This window comes from Mirounga leonina, unplaced genomic scaffold (assembly GCF_011800145.1).
Source record: "Mirounga leonina isolate KUSES-001 unplaced genomic scaffold, KU_Mleo_1.0 Mir_416, whole genome shotgun sequence".
Taxonomy (NCBI): Eukaryota; Metazoa; Chordata; class Mammalia; order Carnivora; family Phocidae; genus Mirounga; species Mirounga leonina.
In genome coordinates this window covers 19,045-30,095 of record NW_023270737.1, presented here as the reverse complement: position 1 = coordinate 30,095, position 11,051 = coordinate 19,045, and the positions used below count along the sequence as shown (strand labels likewise).

General features: G+C 52.4%; 1 protein-coding gene across 1 annotated transcript in view; it reads left to right on the top strand.

Annotated features, from left to right (window-relative positions):
- The first annotated feature begins 6 nt into the window (after positions 1-6).
- Positions 7-11,051, top strand: part of LOC117998460 (bone morphogenetic protein 8B) — a 30,083-nt gene continuing 19,038 nt past the window's right edge. The window contains exon 1 of the mRNA XM_034987230.1: positions 7-71. Coding sequence (XP_034843121.1) covers positions 53-71 — 19 coding nt within the window. The 5' untranslated portion in view covers positions 7-52. The remainder of the gene's footprint in view (positions 72-11,051) is intronic.

Below are 11,051 nucleotides of genomic sequence, written 5' to 3'. Positions count from 1 at the left end.
CGACGAGGACGGCGGCCCCCCGGAGCGGCCCCCGGGCCGCGCCGACCTGGTCATGAGCTTCGTCAACATGGGTGAGTGCGGCCGCCGGCTGGGCGTCCGGGGCGCCGGTGACCGTGCGGCCTCGGTGCGGACGGGCCCCCGGGCCCCAGCACGGGCGGCAGGGGCCCGTGCACCAGCTTGGCCAGTGTGCGCCCCTGCGGCGAACAGGTGCCCCCTGGTCGTGGCCACGCCCCCACAGAGGGGTGGGACGTGTGGAGCTCAGGGCCACCAAGTCCAAGGACTGTGGGCCTCGTGGGTTGGGCGACCGGCAGGGGCAGAGGCGCGAAGGTGAGTCGCAGGGATGTGCGCATTCGTCCCGCTCCCGAACACACCCAAGGGTAGGGATCATCATCTCATGTCGGGTGGACCGGGCAGTGCCAGGAAGACCGTCTGGTCCTGGGGAGACAGATGAGTAAACAGGACCGGATGCTGTCACAGTGATAAGGGCGGTACTGGAGAGAGGGACAAAGTTCAGTGTGGAAAGCCCCGGTCACATCATCAAAGTGACCGGAGCTGAGAACCCAGGTGTCGTGAGTGCACAGCTGCCTGTTCCCTGGCCAGAGCCCCAATTCCTGTAGGTGAGGGTGTGGCTGTCAGGGCAGCGGGCGGGGCAGGAGTAGACTCCGAGCTCAGTGGGGCAGTCCCTGATCTTGTCACCCTGGGCCTAGCACCTGGGACATGGCTGGCATGCAGTGAGTGTCCAGGCCCGTGGAAGGACCCAGTACGCCGCTTGGACCCTCGTCATTCTTCCACACAAAGCCCAGCCTTTCCTTTCTGCAGGATTTTTTTCTCCAAGTCGTGGAGCCGTTTGTGGTTAGAGTACTCAAAGATGTCTTTCCCATTACTAAATGCTCTTTAATCTAGTCGTGAATGTCCCCTATCTGCTTTGCTTCCTGTCTGTGGCCAGTGAGGGCCAGGGGTCTGGGCTGGAGCAGACACCAGACTGGATCTGGGCATTCAAGGACTGCCGCTCAGGCTGAGGTGGGGACAGGACCCTTGCCAAGGCCACCAGCATCCCTTCACCTACAGCCTTACCCCTCCGCACAACCCTGGGAACAGAAATGATGCTCCTCCCCATCTCCCAGATGAGGACAGTGAAGCTCAGAGAGACAGTGTCATGCCCAGGATAGCACAGCCTCTCCCTGGCCCAATCAGGACAGGCTCAGGTTGTTTGGCCCTACATCCAGTCCTCAAGGAGGTGGTATTGCTACTGTCAGGAGGGCAGGCTTTCAGGGTGGAGAGAGCTTCCAGAGGGGTTTAGGCAGAGAAACCCAGGGGATGGAGCAACAGCAGGTTTTCTGGGGGTTTTCAGCCATTTGCTTCCTCTACTAGGGCAGGGGGAGTGGACAGCCAAGGAGACCTCTGTCCCCCACACCCCACAGCTGGTGGGTGGCTGAGGTGGGGAGTGAGCAGCAGGAAGTGGCTGTTAACCTCTGCTGAGAGCCGGGTGCCAGGCATAGGACTTGGTCAGTGGGTTCTGAATGCCACCTTCCTGGTTAAGGGCAGGGTGGGAGACTCAGGACAAAAGAGACCATGTGTGGAACTGAGGCTAGAGCCCTGTCCTCAGGACAAGCTGACCTGGGGCTCACAACCAAGAGGGGTTGTGGACACAGTCATCCTGAGAATGTCCCTAAGGGCAACATCCATTAGAGTGAGTCACTGCCCAGCCAATGTCCTGCTTCCCCAGCATCCCCTGGGTCAAGGCGTGCACAGCCTTGGTGGGAGCTATTGTGAATCCAGCAGCACCCTTAGCTCAGACAAGTCTGATTTCTCTCCTGCCTCTGCTGGGTGACCTTAGGCAAATCCCTTGCCTTCTTGGAGTCACAGATCCTTCCTTGTAAAATGGGGCTCGTAGAGATCAATGCATCGTCAAGGTTATTGTGTCATTGGTTGATAGATGGGAGGAGCAGAAAGTCAGCCTTCTTGTAGGTGCACCTGGCCTGGTCCTGCCGACCCCAGTCCCTCCCAGCTGCTGCCCAGCCTTGGCTGGGTGTGTTGGGAATGTCCCACACTTCTTATGTGCAACCCAGAAACAGATTTTAAAAGCCAACCAAAAGTTGTCTATACCAATTTCTAGTATTTATTTATTTTTAATTTTTTAAAAAGATTATTTGTCAGAGAGAGAGCGCAAGCACAAGCAAGGGGAACAGCAGGCAGAGGGAGAAGCAGGCTCCCGGCTGAGCAGGGAGCCCCATGTGGGACTCGATCCTAGGATCCGGGGTTCATGACCTGAGCGGAAGGCAGCCGCTTAACCAACTGAGCCACCCAGGCGTCCCTTTACCTATTTTTAGAATAAAAACTAGCACTTGAAGTTCTATAGCCTGAAGAGTCTTTGTTTCATCCATCTAGTAACATGTAAGCTCTTTTACCAGCCCCCTTTTCATGGGCTCAGAGAGGTTAAATGGCCAGCCCAGGGCCACACAGCACATCCATGACATCATCCAGGGCCTGTGGATTCCAGATGTCAGCTTCTTCCCACGTTTTCTGTGCGTGTTTCATTAAGATCTAAGGCCTCGGACGCTGTGGGATTAACAGGCAGATCTTTGTTCGGCGGAAGCCCAGTCTGTGGGCGGGCCCAGCCCCTGTCAGAAGGGCCTTCTTTATTCTGATGTGCTAATTGCACTAGTAGAACTCTTTCAGTTTGAGTGGTTTTAACTGGTAATTACCTAGGCTGTGGGGGCGGGGGGTGGGGAGTTAGACACCTAGCAGGATTCTTTGCTTGTTTGGAGGCCCAGGCCCCAGGCCCTTGAACCACCACGGAGTCTAATGGTAGAGTCGCTGAGCTATCCACGCCCACGCCCGGGCTCTGGTACCTGTGTCTCCTGCTCCACCTCTCCTACTGGCCTCATCTGGCTCCCAAGAAGCCAGACCTGGTGCCTGCCAGGCCCCTGACCCCCCACGGCAGCCGGTGGGACCCAGAGGCCGCGGGCCTGTCACAGGTCTCCGGCCCGCCGGTCAGGCCTCTGTGCCCCAGCAGATGCTTGAGGAAGCCCGTGTCATGGCTGACGGTGTCTGTAGGGAGGCCGGGGCTGTGGTCAGAGCTGGGGCCCCTGCCTGGCCTGTCAGTCTCAGACTGCATGCTCTTGGCTCCCCTTGGTCAGGACGCGGGAATGGGGGCCGGTACCCATGTGGAGCAGACGGGGTCTGTCCTGGGTGTTCCTGTGCTCAGAGAGGAGAGCCCTGAGCTGGGAGGCAACACTCACGTTCTTATACTGCCTGGACCCGCCATGGATTCCTTCCTGTCCCGAGTCACCTCCCTTCCCTCCCTGGGCCTCTGTTTTCTCGTCCAGTCCACAGCGATGTGTCAGAAAACGAGGGGCCTCTCAGCCCTGACCCCGTGGCCCTGTGTTGGGGACAGCTCCTCACAGCACCAGCCCCTGCCCTGGGCTGGAGCGTGGGTCTGACTGGCTGTACTTCGGGTACCTCGGGCACCTCGGGCCGGCCCAGCCAGTGGTGAGGGAGGAATGAGGCAGGAAGGGCGAGCTCTGCGTATTCCTCCTGGTCCTTCTCCACCTTGAGTCAGAGGGACAGCAGGTGCCGTGTTCCCGGTTGAGAAACGGAGGCACAAACAGCCCTGAAGGCAGAGGTCTAGCCAGAAATGCACGGAGCCGTCTTCACTGTTATCCCGACCCTTCTCCGACCAGACTTACTCCCGAGCCTCGGGCAGCCGAGGACGGGGCTATTGAGCTGAGGTGTTGGACTGGGGAGCGGCAGGGCTTAGTGGAAATGAGGGACCTGGCGCACGTCCTCCTCAGCCCTGTGACCTTGAAGGGGCAATGCTTGGTCTCCATGACCCCAGGGTCACTTTCGTTCTTTTTTTTTTTTTCTCTATTTAAAAAGAATTTTTTTTTTGTTTTTAAAGAGTTTATTTGTCAGAGAGAGCGAGTGAGCACAAGCAGGGAGAGCGGCAGGCAGAGCGGGCAGAAGGAGAAGCAGGCTCCCCGCTGAGCAAGGAGCTGATGTGGGGCTCCATCCCAGGACCCTGGGATCATGACCTGAGCTGAAGGCAGACACTCAACGGACTGAGCCACCCAGGTGTCCCTCTTCGGTTCTTTACTAGGGAATTCTTTCACTTTTCATGAATTCGCTCAACAAATAGTTTTGTGGTAGCTGCTCCGTGCCAGGCACGGTCCTAGTTACTGGGATGTGCCAGTGAGCCTAACCAAGTCCCTCCTCGTGGAACCGGCCTTCTGGGGGGAACAAATAGTAAATGCGTAAACCACAGAGATGGTTGTTGAGTGGTCTAGACGGTGACACCCCCTATCTGGAAGCCAGGAGCAGAGGGACAAGGGGAGGGCAGAGCGGACCTAGGTGGGGGGTTCTGACCTGGGACTCAGACAGAATCTGCATCTTGATGCCGCCGCCTGCTGTGAGTGTGATCCGGGCCTTCCAGGTCACCTCCAGGAGCCACAGTTTCTTCCTCTGTAAAATGGAGGCACTCAGGGTACCCACCCAGCGGGGCTGTTCAGGGACCGTGTGAGATGGTTCCTGGTGAGGAGCACGTGCCCAGAACCTCTAGGTCTGTGCCTTCATTTGCATCACAGTTATAGTCACATCTGTGTTTTGAAAAGAGGAGAGTGAAGCTCAGAGAAGTTAGGTGATTTTCCCAAGGCCACCCAGCAGGTCCGCTCCCTGTCTCCTCTGCTCTTCTATATAGAAGCTGCCTCTCCACTCAGGTGAGGGCCTGGCCCATCATTAGGTGCATTAAGTGTTGCTGAATTGGACGGTCTTGATTGTATGTTGTAAACTGAGAATCTCATTTTAAAAATATCTTTATTTGGGGATTTTATAGAACTCATGAATGTTCATTGTAAAAAATTCATATCGTATAGATTCATTGTAGAATTTCATTATAGAAAATCAGACCATATGTTCAGAAACATATAATATGGAAGCCCCTTGTAACCCTCTCTCCATTTCAGAGAAAACCAGCATTTTAATCCTTTGGTGTAGTCTCCCCAGCCAGCCCTGACATTTTATCAATACAGATACTAATATTTTATTATTATTATTGTTATTTTTAAAAAAGATTTTATTTATTTATTTGACATAGAGAGACACAGCAAGAGAGGAAACACAAGCAGGGGGAGTGGGAGAAGGAGAAGCAGAGCAGGGAGCCCGATGCGGGGCTCGATCCCAGGAGTCTGGGATCACGACCTGAACCAAAGGCAGACGCTTAACGACTGAGCCACCCAGGCACCCTTATTATTTTTTTTTTGCAAAATGGGACATAAATGCCTACTGTCTTGCTACTTCATCTTTCATTTAACAGTAAATCCTTTGTCCATCTTAAAAGCTATTAATGTGACCATATGCCCAAAGGTGGCATCTCTTATTAAAAATTAATTTAGCTTTATTGATGTATAATTGACATATAAAATTATTAGATATCTACAGTGTACTATGTGGTGACCTGATACACATAGGCATTGTTACAGGATTCTCCCCAGCTAGTTAATTACCACATCCATCACCTCACAGATTTCAGTTATGCACTACTGTGTTATCACTCTAGTCCTTATATTTTACATTAGGTCCTCAGACCTTATTCATCTTATAGCTGAAAGTTTGTACCCTTTTACCAATCTCCTGCTACATCCCCACCCCCCAGCCCCTGGCACCTATGGCACCTGCTTTTCTACTCTCTATCTCTATGATTCTGACTTTTTGTTTTTTTTTTAAGATTTCACTTAGCATAGCATGATTTCACCATGCAGTATTTGTCGTTCTGTCTGACTTATTTCACTTTGCATAATGCCCTCAAAGTCCAGCCCATGTTGTCACAAATGACACGATTGCCTTCTTTTTCACGACTGAATAATACTCTATCATATGTACATACTGCATCTTTTTTGTCCACGTATCTGTTGATGGACACTTAGATTGTTTCCATATTGTGGCTGTTGTGAATAATGTGCAGTGAACATGGGAGTGCAGAGATCTCTTCGGGATCCTGTTTTTATTTCCTTTGGATCTATTCTCAGAAGTATGCTCGCTGGATCGTATGGTAGTTCTGTTTTCAGTTTTTCAAGGAACCTCCATAATGATTTCCACAGTGGCAGCACCAATTTACATTCTTACCAACAGTGGATAAGTGTACCCTTTTCTCCACATCCTCACCAACACTTGTTATCTCTTGTCTTCTTGATGATAGCCATTCTACAGGTGTGAGGTATAGCTTATTGTGGTTTTGATTTGCATGTCTCTGATGATGAGTGATGTTGAGCACCTTTTCATCTGTCTGTTGGCCATTTGTACGTCTTCTTTGGAAGAATGTCTATTAAGTTCCTCTGCCCATTTTTAAAGATTTTTTAAAAATTTATTTATTTGACAGAGAGCGAGAGAGAGAGAGCACAAGCAGGGGGAGTGGCAGGCAGAGGGCAAGGGAGAAGCAGACTCCCCACCGAGCAGGGGCTCCATCCCCTGACCCTGGGATCATGGCCTGAGCCAAAGGCAGATGTTTAACTGACTGAGCCACCCAGGCGCCTCTCTCTGCCCATTTTTAAATTGGATTTTTTTTTTTTTTTTTTTTTTTGCTATTGAGTTGTATGAGTTCCTTATCTATTTTGGATATTAGCTCCTTATCGGATATGTGGTTTGCAAATATTGTCTTCATTTCACAGGTCACTTTTGCATTTTGTTGGTTTTCAAAGGTTTCTCTTTCCAAGAGTTGAAGGTGGTTCTCCTTTCTCTAAAACCCTTTTGGTCCACCAGGATGGTGTCCCCTGTGAATCCCTGATAACTGCCTCCTTCCCCACATCCATCCCCTCAGTGTTTTCTTACCCTTCGGGGGTAAATAACTACTACCACCCCCAGCTGGCAGGGGAGGAAATGGAGTCTCAGGGAGTATAAGTGACTGGCCCCATTCCTGGGTCCCCAGATCCACAGGGGCAGATGTGAAAAGTGGATCACAGCAGTGAGGAGGCTCGGCCCTGCAGCTGGGAGGCCAGAGTGGTGGGTTATTTTGGAGGAGGACACACCGGGTTTCGATGCTGGGCTGCCGCTCGAGAGCTGTGAGATGTTGAACAGGTTACTAAGAGTCCCCACAGCTCAGTTTCCTCACCTTTAACATCGGGATAATGTACCTGTGTCGTATTGCAACACTTAAATAGGTTAAGGCATTTAAACACTTAGCAGGTGCCTGGCAGTGCTCAGTAAGAGCAGCCGGCCTTACGCGGGAAGGGCCTGCCGTGTCGATCTGCATCCTCTGCCCAGCCTGACCACCGACTTCGGGACCTGCAGCTGAGTGGGAAGGAGCACCATTTCAGCATCGGGCTGCCTGGGTTCAGATCCCCGTTCTGCCGCTTGCCGTTTGTGGTGGCTGCTGTGGTGTTCCCCACGTCTTCTCTTCAGGAGTGAGCCACCTGGGGATGGGCTGCTGAATGCCGAGCCCTTCTCTAGGCGCCCATCAGCTAGTGCACAGGAGCTGCTCACGCCAGGTTAGCCACACTCCTTGGCAGCACCCCACATTTAATGACTGGTTTATGGGGGTATAAGCGTCCAGCCCCCTTGTCTCAAGGAGGGACAGCTCTGAATGGCCCCCAGCCCCAGAGCTCCCTGTGCAGGTGGAATGGGCTGAAGACTTTGTGGGGTCGCATCACTGTTCAGCTGCACTCAGTCCTGCTCCTCCATTCCCTACAGAGAGTACTCTCCACCAAACCTCCTGACTCAGAGACTTTTGCTCAGGAAGCCTGACCTAAGATACGATTTTTTATATGATTTTTGTGTAAATTATGTAATGCTCTGTGCCTTGGTTTCCTCATCTGTAAAATGGGAGAGATAATAGTTCCTGTCTCCTAGGATTGCTGTATTAAATGAGTGCTAAAGCAGTGCCTGGTAAATGCTCCATAAATGTTAGCTTTGTCTGTTTTTAGCCCAAGGCCAGCTAGTTAGTAACAAGACCAGAAGTAAAACCCGGTAATTTCCTTCAGCTGCTGGCTCTGTGCCCTGAGCAGCGACCTTTTATTCTGAGCAGCCAAGGGCTCTGGATACAGTAGGGGTTCTGGGGAAGCCGAAGACCACAAGACCTGGGTACGGAGAAAGGTGGATTGCTGGGTCTGTGGCCATTCCTTAACAAACACTACTAGGAACCCACTGTGTGCTGTTCCCCTTCCTAGTTATCCCGAGGCCTATTCCAAAGTACAGCCCCAGCCCAAGTTCTGCTCATTATAGTGGGAAAGATAGGCCCAATTCTGAGAACTCAGTGTAAATTATGGCAAAGCAGGAGGAATGGCCACTCACCCATTCGACAAACAGGAGGAGGACGGTTCAGTATAGCAGAAGACAGACGAGGTCTTCCTCTCATTTTGTGGGAGACAAACAAGGCCAGAAGAAGAGGAGGAAGGGGCTCCTGGATGGAGGACTGAGAAGCCTTGGCAGGAGGTAATATTCATGCTGGACCTTGAAGAAGGGTAGAATTTGGTCAGAAGGAGGTGGGAGGAGATGTTTAGGCGGAGGGGAGGCACAGAGGTGAAAAAGCTCTCGGCGTGTGTTGGAACTCCAGTACCTCAAGTGAAAATCCACTCAAGACACTTCCCTGCTCTGATTCCTTCTGTGTGTCCCTTCATGCCAGCATTCAAGTTCCTTGAGTCTTGTACTCCGTGTCCAGTGTTCAAGTCCAGCTGAACCACATGGTGTTCCCTTGACATGTCCCCAGTGTGGTGAGGCTGTGAATGAGGGGAAAATACACACTTTGGAGTCAGACATACCTAGACTCTCATCCCACCTTGGGTACTCCTGTGAACTCATGGAAATCAGTTACCTTCCCTAATCATCCGTGTTTTCATCTATAAAATGGGGTGAATAATGCCTCTTCCACTGAGTTGTTGTGTCCTCCAGCCTGGTTCTCAGTGATCCTGCCTCCTGGTATTCATGCCCTTGTGTAGGTAGGTCCCTTCCACACTGTGCCAGTGCTGTTCTGTGTGACCAATAGAACATGACAGTAGTGATGATATGTCACTTCTGAGATTAGGTTTTAAAAGACTGCAGCTTCCATCTTGGGTCCTACACCCGGCCACTCTCCACACCACTGCCAGACTGCTGATTCCGGGGTAAGTCATGCTGTGAATGCCATGAGCTACCCCAGGGAGAGGCCAACATAGTGAGGAACAGAAGCCTGCCACCAGCAGCCACATAAGTGAGCTTAGAAGTAGATTTGTTCGTCCCAGTGAGCAACTTGACTCTCACCTCATAGGGGACCCTGAGCCATACCTACCCCGCTGAGTGCCTAGATTCGTGACCCTCAGAAATATGTGAAATAATAAATGTGTCTTGTTCTAAGCTGCTACATTAGGGTTACTGTGTTACAAATAGCAATAGATGACTAATAGAGTTAGGTAAGCATTAATAAATGGTGTGTGTAACATGCCCAGTGTGATGCCTGACACAGTTCGGTGCTTAAAAAATGGGAGCTGGCACGTTATTTCCCACCCCTGTACCTTTGCCTCGAATACTCTCTTCCATTTCTGCTTATCAAAATTCTCCCACCACTTTCAGATATATTTTCTAGAAAAGTGTTCTCTGACCCCTTCTCCCCATGGCACCCTCCACGATTAGAGCCCTCATCCCCCATCCAATGTATTTCTCTTATGATTTGAGTCACTTTCTGCCTGCCTCATTCAGAGCCATGTCTTGCCCCTCTTTCTCCTGCTCCCTGAGAAACCATGAACGACCTGAGAACAGGGGCCAGATCTGACTCTTCCTGGCATCCCCCCTCCCACTGTGCTCCCCAGGCCCTGTGTGGCAGGTGCACAGGGCAGACCAGCAAAGTGAAGGGAGGAGGAACACAGCGGGGAGGCAGGGGCTGAGAGCAGGGGCGGGGGCCTGGGCCTGGTCAGCTGGGGCAGAGCAGGGCCTGCCCTCCCTGTCTTTGTGGAGGCCCACCATGGGTGAGCATCTCCCTGGAGGCTTCCCTGGGACCTCTAGTCCTCCCAGGGCCCTGCCTGGAGGAAGATGGCTTCAGCAGGCATTCTGAAGGGGGGGGGGCATTGATAGGAGAACCTCATTAACAGGTGACCCCCCCATCCCAATATCGCCACCTAGAGGAAATCTAGGGCCACTCATATCACATCAAGTCTGAAGTTCCACTGAAAGGGCCCTAACCTGACACGTGACCCCTGGCAAGTCTTTGCCCCTCTGAGCCTCAGTTTCCCCATCTATTCAGGTTTGCCCTGAAGGCCTTTCTGCTCTGACCAAAGAATGTGCCCACCCCTGCCCACTCATGGGGGCTCCTCCAGTGCTGAGGCCCAGGACAGGGAGGTACACCCAATCCACCTCCTCATGGGAACCCATTCCCCACGGGAGAGAGGGATGTGTCACTGTGACCACATCTTTCTGGAAAACTCCCACCGTTCAGTTCTTTCCCCGGAATTGCACTGGGGAATCATATCCTTGCTCAATCTCCTTGGATCTATTTTTGGCCTTGACCGACTTGGTGTGGTGGAGTGTGCGGGTGTTCCCTTTTAATTTGGGGTCTAAAGCCATCTGAGGCCTGGACCGGCAATCATGAGTGCAGAGCCATTTATGGAAGCAGCTCTTGAAAAAAGTCAGTAATGAAAACTGACTAAAAATACCTTAGAAATGAAGCCTTGGCCTCCTCTGGGCAGCACTGAGATTTCTGGGTGGGAGGAAGGAGCCCTTCAGATGCAGAATTGGTAGGTGATCGTTTTTGCAGCTCCTCCCTGGGCACACACCAGCCATGGAGACCAGGGTCTTGCTTTAGGTCTGAAGGGGGCCCCTCAGCCTTGTCACTAGCAGGACTAGCTGGATGGGACCAGTGCCTCTGCCTCTGGGATGTTGGGGAGCCTGCCCTCCACCTCAGCAGCCTGGCCGTGAAAGGGGGCCAGTCCCACAGCAAAGTGAAAATGTGAGGGCTTCTGGTGGAGACCCGCTGTGCTGTGGAAGCCACTCCCAGACCAGCAGGCTGCCCCACTGTCCTGGGGAGCTTGGGAAGAACCTGCAGACACATCCCCTCTCTGGGCGCCCAGAACAAAAGGAGCTCAACAACAGTCCAC